This window comes from Pantherophis guttatus, chromosome 7 (genome assembly GCF_059756535.1).
Source record: "Pantherophis guttatus breed Tessera chromosome 7, ASM5975653v1, whole genome shotgun sequence".
NCBI classification, from domain to species: Eukaryota; Metazoa; Chordata; class Lepidosauria; order Squamata; family Colubridae; genus Pantherophis; species Pantherophis guttatus.
The window spans coordinates 16,963,071-16,983,625 of NC_142069.1; the positions used below are offsets into that span (position 1 = coordinate 16,963,071).

General features: G+C 37.3%; 1 protein-coding gene across 14 annotated transcripts in view; it reads right to left on the reverse strand.

The window, feature by feature from the left end:
• WNK1 (WNK lysine deficient protein kinase 1) overlaps positions 1-20,555 on the reverse strand; it is a 131,820-nt gene that overhangs the window by 32,295 nt on the left and 78,970 nt on the right. For 4 of the 14 annotated variants that reach the window (XM_087873681.1, XM_087873680.1, XM_087873679.1 and 1 more), the window contains exons 8-15: positions 17,719-17,906; positions 6,770-6,841; positions 5,498-5,641; positions 4,530-4,994; positions 3,294-3,542; positions 2,568-2,668; positions 1,227-1,389; positions 560-676 (exon numbers count right to left, since the gene is read on the reverse strand). In XM_087873681.1, the coding sequence (XP_087729807.1) occupies positions 560-676; positions 1,227-1,389; positions 2,568-2,668; positions 3,294-3,542; positions 4,530-4,994; positions 5,498-5,641; positions 6,770-6,841; positions 17,719-17,906 (1,499 nt within the window). Of the gene's footprint in view, positions 1-559; positions 677-1,226; positions 1,390-2,567; positions 2,669-3,293; positions 3,543-4,529; positions 4,995-5,497; positions 5,642-6,769; positions 6,842-11,442; positions 12,655-15,464; positions 15,806-17,718; positions 17,907-20,555 lie in introns of those variants that run through there. The other 10 variants (XM_087873685.1, XM_087873684.1, XM_087873683.1 and 7 more) reach the window with 4 other exon arrangements.

Genomic DNA, 20,555 nt, shown 5'->3' on the forward strand with positions numbered 1-20,555 from the left:
GATTTTTGCAGCTTGCAGTCCTACAGCCAGATATGTCTATATTTGGCATAGAGCTCCTCATTTGTCACTTTTCATTGCTTACTATAAATCACTATTTTAATTTCTTCTCTTTTAAGGATTAACAAGTTTAAAAAGAAAAGAAAAGCAATACAAACTTATTAAACATTTATTATAAATGTTGCTATATCTTTTTGCAAACACACACTAGTAATGACGGGAGAAAAAATTGTCACTAAACGTAAAGCTACTCAGTAACCATCTGATTTCAGAATTTCAAACAGTAGCTGCTAAAGCAGCTATTTGCCAAATAAAAGATAGTTCAGAAAAAAAGGCAATAATCCCTGCATCCGAATTTTGCTTTAACTATTTTCATACAAAAAAGATGACTGTTCAACAGAGGGTAGAAACTGCAATAGACTTTAGATTTTAGGAGTATAGTATAGATTTTAGGAGGAAAATGTACCAAAATTAAAATTTTTGGGGACAAAAATCTGATAGGGTAGGTTAATGAAACTAATGCTGCTAACAGTGAACTAAGTCCTTATATGAGTTGTTTTACCATTATAGTAGCTATTTCCTCTGGATTGTCACCATCCAAGTCAAATTTGAAAGTAACCATTTTTCTGTTGTGTGTTTCTAGCTGACATTCCACAACCCGATCACCTTTATTTGAAACCTGGAAAAACAGAATGGTTTTCAAAATGCAAATTGAATACAGAAGATATGCTGAGCTCTAGTGCAGTATTTATTAACCAGTGGTGTGCAGTAGTCATCTAGATGGGACACTATTCCTCTTTCTAGCTCAGAAAGTAATGTGCAGGAGAGAAGCAGAGCCACCAGTCTAAAAGTGCGTTGAGAAAAAGAAAATGAACACTCTAACAAAACAAGAAGCCTACAGGAGATTTAGGCTTAAGGGCTAAGACAAAGTAGCATTTCATAAGGGAAAAATCTGCCCACACAGTGACAAATAATTAGCTTTCACTAATCATTTTACAATGATAGCAGTAATATCAACAGCACTATTGCAATTGTATATATTTGTAAATCTTACAATAGGTCATAAAATATATTAATAGGATATCTTTGAATCTCACCCTCCCCTACCCCCTTGGAAAAAGTGGACTTTTGATTTCTATCTTGATGGGAACCAGCTTCTTTGACAGAGTAAACTACTTAGTGCTATATTTCAATCAATACAATACATATTACACAAACAGGTAACTCACGTTAAGAATTCTCAGTTTGGGACGTGTAGATTTCTCATGACGAGAACGGCTGCGTACTGATTTACGATAATGCCGCTTTGTAGTCCTCCCTTCGTGTCTACCACTGGATGCTGAAACATTTTCATTGCAATCACTTAAGCCTGAGGCAACATCTGAATGAGCACTAAAAAAGAAAAAAAGATTGTTAGCAATACTTTCCATTTCGCAAATGAAATTGCTTTTACAGTTCTTTTCTTTGTTTTAGGTAGTTATGGTGGGCTCGTTCTTTTTTATTCAAGTATATTGAGTATTTAAGTATCCTCTTCTAAAATAATGTTGTTTTAACAATAGCAATATAAAGTTCACATATAATATTATAAATTAATAGAAGACACATTATATTTGTCTTCATTCAATAAAGAAACTATTTTGAGTAACTTAGAATTTGTAACCTCAACATTATTATGAGCAGTGTTTCCTCTGAGCCGAAACATGTGATTTGTACAACTGCCATTTTCTCCAACCACCTTTCCTCCTTGCTCCATCGGTCTGAGCCAAGAGTGTTAGGGACAGAACTAATACCTGCAATGTCAACTTGGAAGCATATTTAAAAAGGGGAAAAAAACAAAACCTCGAGCTAATCATGACTCAGAAATTAACAAACCAATGAGGACACTTAGAACAGACTGATTTCGTTTTTTTGCTCAGAACAAAATCAGAATGTTTTGTTCCAGGACTAGGACAAAAACTCCGGAGGTGGGAGTTTGGTTTAAAGAACGGAATAACATGCACCAAAATAACTCTATCTACAACAGCCCAATAAATTATAAACATTATGCAGTTTTCTACTGTACGGTATCATCTACTTTAAGGAAGATTCATCTTCTTCAAGAATAACAGTAAAGTTATTATTAGGTGATTATGCTGAATGTATTGGGTTCTTGCATACTCTAAATATCTCGGAAAATTTATTCCAATTTGAAAAAAACAGTTTTAGTTTGCATGCATTTTTTTTTTTTTTTTTGCTTTAATTTATAGGCCGCCCTTCTCCGGAGACTCAGGGCGGCTTACAATGCGTTAACCAATAGCCTTCATACTTTTGTATATTTATACAAAGTCAGCTTATTGCCCCCACAATCTGGGTCCTCATTTCACCTACCTTTGAAAGGATGGAAGGCTGAGTCAACCTTGAGCCTGGTGAGATTTGAACTTGCAGTAATTGCAAGCAGCAGATGTTAAATACAGTGCTTTAGTCCACTGTACTACAGTGGACTAACTAAAAACATTCTCAAAGCCGACAATAAGAAAATCAGATTCTTTGCTATCACAGCTGACTTTCAAAAGCAGCAGCTTACTATTTACCTGTCTATTGAAGAAACTAATGGAGTTGATTGTGAAGGTTGCTGCTGTATTGAAGGCTGAGGCTCTGGAGGTGCAATCTGCGTGATTCCGGGAGTTGTACCCTGCAATGAGAAAGCTTAACATTCAAGTACCTTCTTAAACTCTTTCTTTTAATCTGATATCATAGTCCAATCATCTATGCAACTAGAAGCTTTTGAAAAGCACTCTCTCTACATCTTTTAAAGCATCTAAGTGAATTCAAACTGTTAACTTTCAGAGGGTTTCTCGTGCAAATTCAAGAAGTCAACCATGAGATTAATGTGACATCAAAGCTTGCCATGCAACCAGAAATCTTACTAGCAGAATGTGCAACAGAAAAGCCAATGAAGAATGCAGGGGTAATTCAAATCTCTTCCATTAATAACAAGGCTGCAGAGAAAAGTTCTGAGGAAAGATTTTTTTTTCCAGGTACTAGTGAGAATCTGTATCTTGTTTAAGGGGCATTACTAGCCAGGAGAGAAGTACTAGCAAGTAATTTGCATCTGGGAGGCCCACTCACTTCCCAACAGCACAGCCAGGGGCAACAAGGTTTCCACATTGGCATCACATTCTGTTGTAAGAGAAATTCATTTGAAAGTTAACATACAGTATTAGCTGGAATCTGAAAACGGGACTGGCTCTATAACTGATGCTCTGAAATCCCGTTTCTAAAGCACATTCCCAACCACATGCAGTTCATCCATTTACCTCTAATGCTGTCTGCTGGGTGGAAGCAGACTGGGGCACTTGAACCTGTCCTCCTAGACTGCCCAAAGAAACTAAAACACTCTGTTCCATGTAAGGCTGCCCTACCGCAGCAAGATAGCTTGGCTGAGCCAATGCTTCTGTGGGTAAAGGAGGGGACAATACTGCAGAAGGAAGGCAAGCAGAAGCCACAGAAGAGGAAGCAATATTTGAGTCTCCAATATACTGTGCTGGTAGCCGAGGTGGGAAGCCCTGTGACAAATGAGGAAGCCATGTTAGCTTATTTTAGTGTGACTTGTATGAAACAGTATGAAATAGACAAGAAAGGAGAAATTGCAAGCCAAGTTGTTAAAAGTGTGTTTTTTGCCCAACCACCAATTTAGACTTAAAATCTTATTTCAGAAGCTCCATAGCATATTGCCTTAGGGTCAACTTTACCTTTCAAGCTAACGTGCAGCCTGGATCTCTGTAACAAGCAACTACTCCTCTTTGAAAGAAGAGCTTCAGCTGCAAACACTTAAAATTCAAGATGAACTATGCTACTCATGGTAAAGTTGGAAAAAAAAACTCTCTACATTTCATCTGACACCCCCCGCCCTTCCATTTTTTTTTAATTCTAAGAGGGGTGTTTGGCAAAATATAAAGCAAACAGTATTTTCATAATCTAAAATTAGAGAGAATATGCTGAGCATGTTCATAATGTAAAAAGGTAACAGTGAACTTTACAGAACAAAAAAACCAACCAACCAAAAGTATATTGTTTGTACTCCCAGTAGAGTGTAGTTTCTAGTTTAGGAGGTGAAAACTGAATAGCCAAAATTTAAACAAAAAAATTATCTTAGTAATTTCTCACTTTCTTCAAGCAATTCTAAGGAAGCATCTGAATTATTACACATCCCTTCTTATATTTAAGCATGAGATAAGACATGGAATTTAAATAGTAATTTTACCTTTTTTTAAAGACATTAATAGCTGCCTTTGCACTATTAATTAATAAATGCTACTTTTTAAAATAAAAGCATTTCTGCTTTTTTTTAAAAAATAAAGGGTTCAGTTTTTTTGGACACAGATTTAGTTTTAAATCAGAAGATTCCCATGTACACTGATAAACTATATTTACCTATTTATTCTTCTTCCATGTAAAGCAGAGCGCCTGTACTCAAGATTTTTCATGGAAATTAAAACATAGGGGAACTGATGAGATTACAGAGAGGGACTTTTGTTTGATTCCCAAAATACCTGATACAGAGCATCTGTAGCTGGAAGTGGAACTTCAGCAGTTTGTCCCATCGTAGAAGGCAATCCCATGGATTGAACACCTGGCTGAAGAAGTTGTGGGAGCACCTGGCTGGACAGCTGAGCCACAGGCTGCAAGAGAGTTGGAAGCTGGCTAGGGACAACTGTTGAACCCACAGGAATAGCAGTTGCTGCAGCAGATGTTGCCAGAGTAAGCAATGGCTGGTTAATGCCAGTTGCCATAGAAATGGATAGAGATGGGAAACACGGCTGAGCCACAGACACATGAGGTGCTGGCATGGGCATCTGAGAGGCCGAGAACTGTGGAAGAAGTGGTGGTTGTATGGGCTGTCCCACTGGGAGGAAATGAGACATGACTGGGGCAGCTGAAGGCTGAGCAAGGGAAGGTGCTCCCATAGGTAACTGTGATTCACCCTGGATGGTCGGCACTGTTTGGGAAACAGGAAGCTGGGGAGGTAAAGAAAAATCGAGATAGAGTTTTAAGAAGCAGGGTTGCAGAAAGCATGTTCTTATTGCATTAGTGCAAGAAAGAAAAAAAATGTTACATTTTACTTAGTAAGAAAGCATAAAAATATATTTGGTAAAACTAGCAGGAAAGTTTCTTAGCCAAGAGGAGAAAGGCATATAGGAAAGAGCATTTTTAAGGAATGTTCAGTATGAGATTATTGAGCTATTGGTTCCAATATACTCTCGAAATTATACATACCAAAGGCACGCTACATTTTTCAAAAACCAGCCTATTACATAATTTTAGATCATGTCCAAACTCATGCAGGCATGTCTTTCCCTTTCATAAATCGATTTCCTTTCATCGACTTCATAATTAACACACCTTTATTATATTTTTCCACGCAATACATATCCTGTTATCTATAGTCTGTTTTTTTTATCCACATGAAAGTAAAAGTATAAACTTTAGACAGGCTTAGAAATATCAAGTTGTACTATACCTGTGTCCCAGCAGGTACCTGAGGCATAGGCATTACTTGAGCTTGTTGTGTTACTGGCTGTAGTGGAGCAGCTCCAGTGGAAGCTGGTGGCTGTGGAACTTGGTATTGCCCAGTCTGCTGAGAGGTGGTTGGCTGTTGGGTAGTCTGAAATGAAGAAATGAAATTAAAAAAGAGAATGAATTCAGAAATATTTCATTTAAAAAATACTCAATTTGGAATAGGTGTGCCTTCTGCAAGCATGGATTCTATGAACAGGAATCATACGGACACTAAAATAAAATGAGCAAGTTGTAGTTTTCAAATAGTCTTGGGCTACAACCACAATCAGTCCAAGCCAGTCCCTTCAACACTGGGGATATTTGGAATTGTAAATCAACGTTTATAGGCAACAGTATTCTAAAATACTGTGTATAAATTGGATAGCTATACAATTAACCAATAAATTTTGTTTGGACACTTAACATTCATAGCCAAATAGAAATGGAGGAAAAGGTCCTCCTTTTTCAATTTAAGAGCAGGTTTAGCCAAATTAACCAGCTTTTGATTTAGCTGAAATCAATTGTTCTTATTAACGCTTGTCCAGTATACAGTTGTTTTTGCTTGCTAGTTCTTGCAGCAAAACTATCAATGCATGATGCAATGAGGGGTTTTATCCGCAGAACCTGAGGACTGAAAATGCTGAGAAAGCATGACTGGTCCAACTCATCAAATTGGCTTCTATGCCTAAGGAAAATGAAAAGACTAAAGCAAGAGTGGAGTTAAATGGAAAATATTTCTGCATCAATAGCAGAAAAATGTGCAAAAGCTAGAATGTCTGGTTGTTGCATCAGACCAGTTGCTAAATTTATAATATTTCCATAAGTATATCAATTTTTTAAATCTAGAACATCAATCTACCAAGAGCCTTGGTAGTACAGGGGTTTAAGGCACCCTGTTATTAAGCTTATTAAGACCAGCTGCCTGCAATTACTGCAGGGTTCGAATCTCGCCAAGGCTCAAGGTTGACTCAGCCTTCCATCCTTTCTAAGGTAGGTGAAATGAGGACCCAGTTTGTGGGGGCAATAAGCTGACTTTGTATAAATATACAAAAGGATGAAGGCTATTGCTGAGCACATTGTAAGCCGCCCTGAGTCTTCGGAGAAGGGCGGCATATAAATCAAATTAAAAAAAAAAAAAAATCCAGAGGAAAAACACCAAAAATGCTATGAAAATACTTTTGAGGGATATCACTGAATCTACAAAATAATACAGCTAACAATCATTCATCATTACCAATTGATTTTGCTGCAAAAGTTGTGATGATGCGCTCACTGATGATTCATTTGAGGATGGCTGCCCTTGCATCTGCATAGAAGGGAAAAAGAATCAGAATCAGACTATTCATCAATTTCTGTATTGGGAACATTGAAACAATAATGACCAGAAGTAATAATTGCCCTGAAATGGAAAAGCATTTCATTTTAATCAATTAGGATTGTGCAATAATCCCAATTGTCTAAAAAGGACTTCACAGTGCCCACATCTGCAACACTTTAAAGCAGTTGCATTTTTCCAGTAATCAAACTCAGTTGCTAGTATTATAAGAATACAATATGTGTTTGTGAGGGTGTGTGTGAGGAGGTGTTAATTAAAAAAAAAAATCCCAAAAGAGCCTGTGCTAGAAATAGGTACACACACTCAATTTCTACAGGAAAATTGCTATTGATCTCTATTTTAAAAGTTTAAATTTCCTTCGGTTTTTCAAAGATTTATATCAACCTAATCTATCACTCAGGAAGACAAAATGCTGAACTGTAGTGAGGTGAAATAATGGTATTTTCTACCGAATCTAAGCAAATCCAAGAACCTTATTAGAAATTTCTCAGAGATACTGTAAGAATCAGCTGGTTTTTTTTCCCAGAAAAAGCACCCAAAGCAAGGGTTAGTAATTTCAAATTTTGAATGAGTAAGCAAGCAAAATCAAAACAACACAGTTATGAATGGATGTAAAACTGGAATGGCAATGACCACCTTCTGCAATCATTCCCATATAATGAAATGTGTATTATGTATTGGACTGTATCTCAATATATAATGAAAAACAAATGTTCTCAAAGAAGTAAAAACCAGAATTTAGGTTTTGCAATACAAGAGTGGCAAGAGAGAAAAGGGTTGGAGAGCTATACAAAAGAAGTGGGTATTTTTTTTAGCTAAGCTGAAAATATAGGAATGTACAGTAAGAATTTTTATTAAACAAGCATACAGTGTTCAAAACTTTATGTTAAGAGGGAAATATGGAACACAATTCTGGAGTCATCCTGGGGTGGGTGGGGGGAATACTGTTTCTTGAAATGTCTTGCAATATATGCCCTGATAATTATGTAACCATCTTGAAAGGTTCAGTATCCAATTTGCTTAACTGTTTATATTTTCATTTCATTTTCCAAGATTCTTAGAACACTCCCCCACATCACAGATCTTATTAGACTCACAAGAAATAGTAATAAGATAGCAATCAATAGTACAAAGTGTTTAGATAGAGACAGATGATGTTTTGGGGCCAAGGTACATGTTTGAGTGTGCAATATATTACATGTATTTATATTGGCTGTAACCACATAGCAGTTTGCAAGGTAGACTTACATTAGAACAGTATTTCTCAACCTTGGCAGTTTCAAGATATGTGGACTTGATTCCCATCCTGGCTGGGGAATTCTGGAAGTTGGGAGTCGACATATCTTTAAGTTGCCATCGTTGAGAAATACTGCATCAGAGATTCCCACCTTACATGGAAAAAGCATGCTTGAAGTAAAGCTGCCCCTTGTTTCTACTTATGGCATGCTGCAAAAATGTGGGAAAACTGGTACTATTCTTACCCCATGAGCAGATAACGTTGCATGAGGCACAGGTAGGACCAATGCTGGTCATCTAGTCTCCAAGTTCTCTATTTTATTAAAAAGCGTTAGCTGAAAATCACGATTGGTCAAAGGTACAATGGAAGCAGAGCTAAATGTCTGGCAACTGCCATAGCATATGCAAAATTTATCTTTGGAATGTGGAGAATTAAATGGTAAAGAGTAAGCTTTAGTAAATAAAGCAACAAATAATTGCACGTGTGCGGAAATAAGAGAAATAGGAAGGATATAATAGATTAAAAAGAAAGTAGTCTGATACTGTATGTGGAATTGCTGAATGCATGTGGAAACATTTATGGAGATTCTAGATCAGGGGTCTTCAAACTTGGCACCTTTAAGACTTCTGGATTTCAACTCCCAGAATTCTCCAGCTGGCAGAGAATTCTGGGAGTTGAAGTCCACAAGTCTTAAAGCTGCCGAGTTTGAAGACCCCTGTTCTAGGTTATCTAAGTCATGGTTGTCTCAATGGTCCTTTTTCAAAGAAAAACAAAGAAAGTCCAGTTGCCTTTTGAAAAAGCACCTTTGGGACATGCAGGAAACGGAAGGTGTAAGTTTAAATATGAATGAAAGGGCTGAAATATGAATCAAATGCATGAATTGGTATCATCTAAGTGGTATATTGAATCATATGTAAGTGAGAACTGTATGTTACGAATGTGGAAAATGGTAATGGAGGAATCAAGGATAACTATAGAAAAATGGTGTAATATTCTGAATTAATTCAATGCATAAAAATTAATCCTGTTAGGTGCAATGAAGGGACAGATGGGAACAAAAATACAGAAAAAGTGTCTGGGCTATTGGAAAACCCAAAGATATTGCACTGCTTAAAAAAGAATTGTTTCAAATATGTGGTTAAGCATATCTACTCGTGCAGGCATATATGGAAAAAGAATGAATCAAAACATGACTGTTTTGATATTTATGATGAAGGATGAGATAATTAGTGAAGAATGGAAGGAAATTAAATATTCTGAACACAGGGCAGATTTTTCTTTTTTGCTAAAATCAAGACTGGATCAGGGAAAATAAACATTTTAAAAAGTTTATGTTAGTGGTGAACATAATCTGTAGCTTGGATGTAGGATGAGAGTGGAGATTCATTCTCCGAACTTGTATCTTGGTTCCCAAATGTTTCATTACCAGGCTAGGTAACATTAATGTATTTTAAAAAGTAGTAAGTAGTAATAGAAACAACAGAAGAAAGAAAAAAAAAATACAAGTCCCATACCAAAAAGGGACTTGACATATAACACAATTTCCCAACAGAATGGATAGCAAGCGGATGTAAGGCAGCGGCCCCCAACCTTTTGGGCACCAGGGACCGGTTTCGTGAGAGAGGTTTTTCCGTGGACCGGAGGGGAGGAAATGATTATCTATGTTTATAACTTTGTTTTATATATAGTTTTTCAAACAGCTGAAGATTGTATAATTCACATACTTTATTGTGATACAGTTCCTCTACTGTCTAATTAAGCAAGTTTTATGTGTTTCTGTGGTGTTTTGATGTCTCATTGCCACAGTTTGACCACATTAATCAAGGAGAAAGAGGAGTGGATAGGACAGACTCCCATGTCTCACTACTACTACTCCTTATGCATATCTTCAATGGGTGCCAATTATGGATTGGGGTGTAAACTTTCCTGAAATGTTTAAGATGGGGGAGGAAAGCAGAATCTTGGAAAATGGAAAACTGTGAGACAAAATTACTTTCTTGTTGAAGTGAAGAATTTTATATTTGAGTATACTATATATATATATATGTATGATGTATTGCTCAGCATCTAAAATTGCATTAATTTGCACATATGATACGTCTATAAAAATATCGTATGTGCAAAGTAATGCAATTTTAGAAGCTGAGCGATGCATAATGTAATCCAACTTATATTTATTTACAGGTCAGACACATATTGTTTATAGGTAGTCCTTGACTTATGACCGATTGCTTAATGACTGTTCAAAATTATGATGGACCCATCCAAAAGCTACTTATAACCTGTTTTTGAAGTTATGATGCAACAACCCCCCCCCCAAAATAATCACGTGGTTGCATTTTTGACACTCGGCAACTGACTCCCATTTAGGGGCGTTGGCAGCATCCTGCAGTCACATAACTGTGATCTGTGTTTTTTGCCAGTGTCTAATGTTTATTTTGGGGTTCTGACAAGAAACTTCAATTGGAGAAAATTGACTTGCTTAATGACTATGGCGTTTGTTTAATGACTACCACAAAAAATGTGGTCCAGTCACATGATGCCTCAACTGCTACCGCAACAATTTACAACCATAATTCCAGGGTCAATTATGCCCATAAATTAAGGACTACGTGTAGTGAGCCTAGTCCTTTGTAAGCTGGTATAAGATTGTAACCTCAAAACATAAAATCAGTAAGTACAATTCTCTCTATAAAATAAGCTTTGTTAAGTTTCATAGGACTTACTCCTAATTAATTTTATAGTGTTTTGTTGACCTGAATTTTATATAGCTAAATATTAAGGATTCACAGCACATTTATTTTACAAAGTTCAAAATATGTTCTGTATAAGCACAACATACATGTGAACCATCATTTCTGTTGATTTTACATTAAGCAATCATAATATACAATCTGAATAAGGAAATACTGGATTAATTTTTTTATAAAAATGAACAAGGATGTTTGAGTGCTTCTAAGAGCTCTCAAAATATCTAAACTTCCCAGATTTTTCATTTTCAGATGGTGAAAAGAAGCTATAAATTTCACTTACCTGAGCTTCCAAACTCAGCTTCAGATAAGTAAAAAGACAGGATTTTTACTTTAATGCAATGAAGTAATAACTTTTTACCATAGCCCTACAACCAAGATTTGCTTACAATCAATACACGCTACACAGAATAGTCCCACTGAGGATGAATGGTTTCAACAGGCAACACATTCCTGGAGAAACAATTTGTCCTTCAGTACTAGGGTATCTTGGGAAGGGAAAAAGGAATGTAAGGAATCTTATACTATAGTGCCAAGATAACACTAAAAACCCAAGAAAATTTGGAAGCATTTGTACTGGTAACCTGAGAATAGAATGCAGATGATCTTGTTGAAACCAATGCAGAGACTGCCTGTTCAGATGAAGTTCCCTGTGGAAAGTGGATGAAGATCTGTGAATCTGGCAATACCTTCTGAGCCATTTGGGAAGCAGAAAAAGAGAAATCTGTGGCATATGATACAGATGTCCCAGTCGGAGGGGGCGACAGAAAATCACCAGTATCGGAAGAAGTTAACTGTGATGAGTCACTGGAATACCCTGGGCTACCTTCCAGCCAGCTCTGGAGAACAGAACTGCCTCTACTCATCATGAACTCAGAACTCATATAGTTACTCTGTTCCTCTTTTACAGGCTGAAGACGAACAGGCTGTAAAGTTCTTTGGGTAGACTCCTCCTGGTTAAAATCTGTGTGACGATTTCTATAAACACACTGAGATAAGGTTGTACTTTCTCCTGCAGTTACACTGGGAGTTTGAACATGGAACTCAAACACGCTTGTTTGACCATCCCCATTGTGAGAGAGTATAGCAGGTGCAGAATGTGGAACAAAGACTGGATGAAAATTCATCTGTATGGTGTCTGCGCTCAATGGGGCTGATATGCCAGACACTGGCAATAATGGATTCATTCCAGAATCCAATCTCAAATTTTGAACTTGTCTTGCCAAAAACGTCTGCCCTGTTTGATATTCAAAAGCAGAATTCTGAAGAGGGCCACCTTGTACACTTCTCGCTTCAGGAGCTTGCAGCAAGTTTGGCTCAGTTCCTTGAGCCTTATAGGATAGTGTCTCGTAGTGTTCAGGTAATTGAGATTGATAGTGCATGCCCACTAAATATAATGCTTCTTGGGTCAACGCATTTGTAGCATCTTCCGAAGTTGCTTGTCCAGGTCTGTAATCATTCAAGGTTTGAGTCGAGTTCGACACAGTGTTAGCCTGAATGTGTTCTCTTGTGGAGTTATGAGCAGTTGTGCTCATTGTCGCTAATGTCTCTGGTGTCCAAATTGTTGGACTACCACTAGGGAGAAGTAGATTTTGACTGGTCTTGAACAAGGGCTGGAAATGACAAGTTTGGGCTTCAAGGATAGAAGTACTTTTGCGCCGTTGAGAAATGGACACCCCCAAAGGGCAGGTGGGTGGTGGTGAGAAAGAGCCTGGCCGTTCATGAACGGTAGAAAAAATTACTTGGGAATCTAGGAATGCTGGGATTCCCCCATACCGATGCATCATGGACTGAGGCTGTATTGACATGAACAAGACAAGTAGTTCAGACATTACAGAAACATATCACCATTTCAGCTCAATAAATGGCTCTCTTTAGTAACCTTATAGAATGGCTACATTTAGGTTATATTTAACACACAAAATGTTTTGAGTATTATGCAAATCCATTAAATACATCCATGGCAGAGACTGTTGTCTATAGGAATATTTGCTTTTGTTAGAAGCTGTTTTTCCAACCATCTTTTTATTAAGATAAACAGATTTTGTTAGATTTCTTTCAAAACTATCATTTCTCAATACATATTTTTTTTTTTTGCAATACAATACACCTCCTGAGAAATAGTTGTCTAAATAGGAAGAGAATCTGCTTTTAAACTGCAACAAGCCTAGAAATTATTCATTGTTTTCACACCTCCAAAACCTAATTATAACAAAGGGATTACATTTGTCAAGTGTTGCATTTTATTATTCCAGAATGGGTATGTTATCTCTTATAAAGCTCTGTTAAACACATTCCAATATGATTAAAATGCTCAGTTTTTCTTCTTTATACTAATGGGGTCAATTGAGACCATGTATCAAAATTCCAATTGTTCTGGAAAAGCAGCAGCAAATTCTCCTATGACATAGAAAAAAATGTGGAGTGACAAGTAGTCTTACATATCCCTTTGGGAATGGAGGAAAATGTTTTCTTGTACTGTAGGAAAGTGATTCTAATTTCCTCTCCTTATCTAAAAAAAAATAATTGCAATCACTTCTGTATGTCACCAAGAAAATATATGCATGTAGTTGCAAGATATTGAACTTGAATCACAAGCGCTTTACTTTTACCTCCAGTTGCTACCCAGAGATTAAACAAGAAATCCATTACTGTTCTTAACTAAAATTAAAAACACCCAGTGCATAAAATACTGGGAGTACCCCTGGGGCCCAATATGGCACAAAGGTTTAAGGAAGAGAAAGCTTCTACCCTTCCTGAAATCCATAAATGTGAGTCTTGAGAATAATTTTCCTTAGCCTCCATGATAGTAGAGCAAACAGTTGCTTCCTAAACAGATGAAGCTTAAAAATTGTTTCTGCCTTCTTTCCATTGCCTTTACTACTTTGTCTAGCCAAATACATACATGATTTTACCTTCTTCATAAATGACTTGGAAGTTAGGCGTGAGCAGAGAAATCATCAAGTTGACAGATAAAAGCACTGAAGGTATTATCTTGTCTAGTACCAAAATGTCTGCAAACAACCAAGCTCAGACAGCACCCAAGACTCAACAGGTTACAGATGAAAGTTATTCAGGCAATTAAAGCAAATGGTCCCTAAAGTTATCCACGCAGTAAGTAAATTATTATAGCAAATATATTTCAGTGCAAGTAAGTTTAAAATGAGGTATTGTTTGATTTAAAAAATCATCATGCATCAGAGGATTAATAATATGGTACAATATTTGGTTATAGATCCTATTTGTTATAGATCCTATAGGGTTAATATTTATTATTTTCCATTTCCTTTGTGAATTTTGAATATTTTAATTGCTCCCCCAATTGATTTAATAATAAAAAAAAAACCAAGTATCTTGCTTGAAACTGGAAAAAAAAATTGATTTTAGATTTTGATGATTAGAATGATTTTGTAATTAAAGAATTGGCTTGAAATGTGAAATATGAAGCAAAAGGTTGATGATGTATTATTTTTGCAATGTACTGTACCGTAGAAAGTTGGAAGTTATTTCTCTCTCTCTTTCATTCTACTGTCTTTTCTTATTTTTCTAATTTTTGTTTCTCCTACGTTTTTATCTTACAATGAAATTTAATAAAAATGTATTTTTAAAAATCCATCTTAGGAAAAGGAACACACACACATGTATACACCACCAGACAAACTTATGTAACAGTTAAGTCTGCTGGACCCTGTGAATTAATTTTGTAATCTTGCTGAAATCTTGTATTTCTATTGAAATTTTGTTATATTTTCTTTTTAATACTTGGCTGCAAATTATCTGGAGTTTTTTGCTATTTTATTGTTATTGTTAGTCACCGAAAGTCATTTGTTTGAGATGGGCAGCCATGTACTGTAAATTATTGATTAACAATAAATAAATGCTATTTTCAGGATTACTAACATATAACAGATAGAAGCACCCAATTGACTGAGGCCAATTCTGAGAAAAAGTTAAGTTGTACTATCCATGGTTAGTGCTTAAATAGAAGCTGCTAGGAAATCCAGGACTGCAGGGATATTTTTAAAAAATCCTGGAAAAAGGAATGATAAACCATTTCATACTATGCCAAGAAAAGTTGGACATGTGATTGCCAGAAAATCTGGCACACAGAGGATCCTCATTGTCTGCAGAAGTTATGCTGTACAAAGTCACCACAAATACAGAATTAGCACATCCTGAAAAGTCTGCATTGGGTGACTCAAATTTTTCACTGTTCTATATGTCCATGAATCACCACAAAAGGGCCCAATTATTGATTTTGCAACTACAAATAAATTTTAACAAGTAAGCAAAGTTGCAATTATGGAATCCACAAATAATGAGAATCAACCGTAGTGTTTACCTTTATAATTATTATCCAAACTGAGAAAACATTCAAATGTTTTTGAAATAATACAATAATTTTCAGATTGCGCCTATAATTTATGTGATACATTGAAGCGTTTTCCCAAAGCTTTGATCAAATTAATTTCTAACTTCAGGAAGGAGAGGAATTAGCTTTCCTATAGCACAGAGTAACCATGGTGCCTTTTCCATCGTAATCCAATACTGAAGCCAGGATGTATTTAGTGGTAACTTATCTTAATGTGTCAGGAGAGTGACATACAGGGCTGACAAAGAGGGAAGGCAGGCTGGAGCGCCGTTGGTTGCGTGGAGAGGTGATATGCATGGGCAGGACACACTCCAGGGCTTTGGAAAGCTTTTCACCAAAAGTTTCCTGCGCGGTAGTCCGAGGATAGGAAGAAGAAAGAGGTGCAGACAATGCTAATGGCAGGGTGGAAGGAGCACTGGGAGGGACGGGGAAGGGAAGAGAGGGGGAAAGAGTGGAAGCACAAACTGACATGCTACAGCCATGTTGAGGCTAAAAAAAAAAAACACAAAGAAATGAGCATAAATGACATGACTAATGAGCTGAAACTCAGGGAGATAATCATGGCAGAAGACTGATACTGATTATAACAGACAGGGTTACGAAGAAACTTGACAGAAATCCACACAAAATTAATACGTGCACCTTAGAGGCCTTCAGGTTTTCCTCTGACTATTAAATTCCACTAAAACTAAATCTATTACAAAATAGTTAGCAAACAGTATATGTAGAAAAGAAGCATCTGCTCCAAGTTCAGGTCTCCATTAGGATGTTGTGTTTAAGGGATCCATTAGAGCAGAGGTCTTCAAAGTTGGCATCTTTAAGACTTATGAACTTCAACTCCCAGAATTCTGGGAGTTGAAGTCCACAAATCTTAAAGCTGCCAACTTTGAAGACCTCTGCATTTAGGCATAGAAAACAAGCTCTTAATGAAGAAGAGCTCTATCTTCCAAGTGTTAACAATTAAATGTTAATATAACTGTCTCTAGTTATCTCTCTCCTCCTTCCCCCCCCCCCCCCACCCCCAAATTGCACTTTTCTTCACTTTAGTTGATTCTTTTCGAACTGGAATGGCCTCCTAAATAATGCCTTGCCAGGATCTCTCTACAACTTTATTCAGCTAAGAATTATATGATACAAAATAACGATTCACATTATAACCTGCACATGTTCAGACTTTTAAAATTAAAAAGAAATTTGACAAATGAACAATATGGTAAAAGAGTTCATTACAAAATAAAGATTCTATAATCTGTTTACATTCCCAAGGTAGATGATAATTTACTTATTTTGTTGATTGAACCAACTTAGAGTTTTAAAAAAGTCATGCAGTAGCTCTTCCAGAAGCCAGCATTTTTTCTTCTCACCAAACATTTTTTAAGGCTTTTTAATCATTTTCTTCCCAAGTCATCTTTCCACTGAGATTCCCTCAAAATTGTAACTTCCAAAACAGACTGAATTACGTTTTTCCCCCTGGAAATCTGTTTGTCATTTGAAACTGGTCTCTTCAGAAGAACTATTAACATACCCTTAGTATTATTTATGATTACTGAACCTTGAAGCAAGGCATGTGAAGACTGTTTAATGGGTTATTGTTTAAACAATATTATTGAATGGAAACAGGGAACTAAAATTATATATGCCAAACTTAAAACTAAAATGTTGCATTTGGATTAAAAGGGCACAAAGCTTCATAAGTGCATTTGAAATGTATGGCAATGTTTCTCTTGTAGAAAAAAAGACTAACTACCTTCATCAATATGATATCAATGAATATATGATTATCCAAATGTTGCCATCTTTGGCTATGGGTCAGATTCTACAACCAGTTATAATTTGTGTCAGTACAGACTCCACAAGTAGCATTTTTTCATAAAAAAGTATAATAAATAGAATAGGAGGTGTGATCTTCTAGAAGACCCCCAATGTCAGCTCTGAAAACCCAGCAGAGAAAGATACAAATTATAGGGTAACACAAATGAACACATGAAGTGGGAAAGATAATTGTGCCCATAAGCAATTAAAAGGGAGCTATAAATAAATGGAGACATAAGGTTCACTTAAAACTGAAGTGGTTACATGCAGCATTCTATAATGGTTAATACTTCTTACCTTGTTTAGCTGCAATGAAAAACTTGCAACACATTCACAAAACACGTGTTTTATAAATGTCATCATTTAGTCAGAAACTCCATCCCATGATTTTTATTCCACCCACAATTCAACAATGCTTGAAACTACAGCTTCAAATACCTCTGTGTGTCCCTTTATTGCCAGTAAGCAAATGTTTCACATTCAGTTCACTATGCTTACTTTCAGAATTTTCCTATTTTAAAGCAATATTAGAGAAAGGCAAGCAACAGGCTTGCACACACAGTTTTCTATAATTACCTATGATCAACCTCAGACTGAAAACTTAAGGTCTAAACCCATCCAGGAAAATAGAACAAGATTCTAGGGTTCTTGCCATTCTGCTTAATTTTGTGCTTACCACCGTCGAGGTCTGGTATCCTCCAGGCTGTTGTGACTGCGGCTGGCCAACAGGAACTGAATATCCTGAGGCTGGAAGTGTTGGAAGAGTCTGTTCATGCTGGGTAGTAAAGGAAGCCGTCTGTTGGCTACTCAAACATGATTCACTAAAGAGAGATGAACCCTGGCCACTGTCAACTGTGCCATCAGCTGTAAAATACAATATACACATGATTTTTAGATACACTGTTAAGGATGGATGTGAAAATCAACTGCCAGAGATCAAGAAACATAAAAAAGTACACATTGCCAAGAAGATAAGTTAAAGCCAAAAAAATACAAAGATCTCAGAAACGAAATTTAAAGCATTTCAGGCAGAAGGGAAACAGCATTATAACATCTGTAAAGACAATGCAGATAGAACAGATACAGAAAAACAATGAAATATTTTTAAAAAGTCAATTACTTCTATCCTAATATGCAAATTTCACATATTGTTTTGTTGTCTTATATTGTACTACAATTTCCCATTTATATTTGATCTGTCAAACAAATACAGGTATTTCCGATTTACAACAGTTCATTTACTGACCGTTTGAAGTTACAACAGCACTGAAAAAAAGTGACCCATGGCCATTTTTCATACTTATGAGCATTGCAGCATCCTCACGGTCACGTGATCGTAATTCAGAAGTTTGGCAACTGGCATGTATTTTTGATGGTTGCAGTGTCCTGGAATCATGTGAAGGTGACCTTTTGTGACCTTCTGATAAGCAAAGCCAATGGGAAAGCCAGATTCACTTAACAACTATGTTACTAACTGTGACAAGAAAGGTCGTAAAATGGGGCAAAATTCATTTAACAACTGTCTCACTCAGCAACAGAAATTTTAAACTGAATTGTAGCCATAAGTCGAGGATTACATGTAAATAAGTTCCAGACAGTAGTAGATTAGGTTGGTTCTCTGGATATATGGATCAAGGAAGCTGACTATCTCTTGAAGTGAGGTTAGAAAGTAATTCTGGGGAGAGGCGAACAGTCAGTCTAGAGATTAATCCTTAACCTGGACTCAGATGCAGCCCCATCTTGGGAGATTTTTTAGGATCTGATTCTAACCAATGATGCTAGGATGGCAGTGGCAGTCACAACTGCTTTAGATTCATTTAGACTCATATGCCACATGCTACGGCTTTCTTTTTATATACTGGTAAGACAGTGATATATTCTGTATTTGGTTGCATTGGAAAATAATTTAGTAGCTTCATCTTGTGAAGAATAGGACAGTGCTGAAGAGGGGAATTATGACCAGTCTTTGAAGTTCCTGCAGAACAAAACTGGGGCACTTGGCAACCAGTTTGCACTTCCAGCCAATTGTAGCATCTGTGGTCATGTTATCGCCATTTGTGACCTTCTCTGCTGGCTTCCCAGAAGCAACGTCAGAAGGAAAGATTTATTTATTTATTTATTTATTATATTTCTATACCGCCTTTCTCCCGTAGGACTCAAGGCGGTGTACAGTCAAGAAAAATATAGACACACAAACATCATAAAATTGCTAATTAAAATTATTACTTAGTTTGGTCAATTAAATAAAACCCAGAATTAGATCACATTTAAAAAATCATTTACATGTTCATATGTTTAGCCCCGCCTGTTGGAACATCAGGGTCTTGAGGGCACGGCGGAAAGCACGGAGATCAGGGATATTCCGTATCTCCAGGGGCAGTTCATTCCAAAGGGTTGGAGCCCTCACAGAGAAGGCCCTTCCCCTGGGAGTCGCCAGTCAGCATAATTTGACTGACGGTACCCTGAGTAGTCCCTCCCTGTGAGAACGAACTGGTCGGTGGGAGGCTATTGGTGGCAAAAGACGGTCTCATAGGTACCCAGGTCCTAAGCCATGGAGCGCTTTAAAGGTGATAAATAACACCTTGAATCGCACCCGGAAGACCACCGGGAGCCAGTGCAGCTTGCGTAGGAGAGGTGTTACATGGGCGTAACGAGCTGCGCCCATAATCACCCGCGCGGCTACATTCTGGACCAGTTGGAGCCTCCGGGTGCTTTTCAAGGGGAGCCCCATGTAGAGAGCATTACAGTAGTCCATACGGGAAGTAACTAGGGCATGAGTGACCATGCGCAAGGAGTCCCGATCCAGAAAGGGACGCAACTGGCGGATCAGGCGAACCTGATAAAAGGCACCCCTGGCCACAGCCGTCAAATGATCTTCTAAAGATAGCCGTGAATCCAGGAGGACACCCAAGTTGCGGGCCCTCTCTGTGGGGAGCAAGATCTCATCCCCTATTGTCAGTGATGGTACCAGCTGAGTATACCGGGACGCCGGAAGCCACAGCCACTCGGTCTTGGAGGGGTTGAGTCTGAGCTTGTTTCTCCCCATCCAGATCCGCACGGCCTCCAGGCAACGGGACATCACAGCAAGGGCATCATTGGGGATGATGAAAGATCATCATCATCAAAGATCACAAGTTGCCTTGGTAAGTCTCCTCCTAGCCAGCCTTTCTTTATTTACTGACAATGTACCTGGACTACTTGGTAATGTAGGTAGTAGAGTGATAGCATGTTTTCCCCAAGGGGAAAAAAGTGTCTTTTGAACCATTGAATGTTTTTTTAAAAAAAGTTCTCTTCTAAATAGAAGAAATTCGATCCCGCCCAGTCTGATGACATCACAATTTGTGTGACTATTGGAGTTTAATAATAATGTTAATGATAGCAAGGAGGAGGTGAGATGGAGAAAAAGAGTGGCTTCTCCACTGTGATTAGATGACAATGGCAGCAACCGATTCTGCCAATGTATGGTCCTCTCTGCTAGATATGAAACTAGCAATGATGATTTGGCTTCTGTTG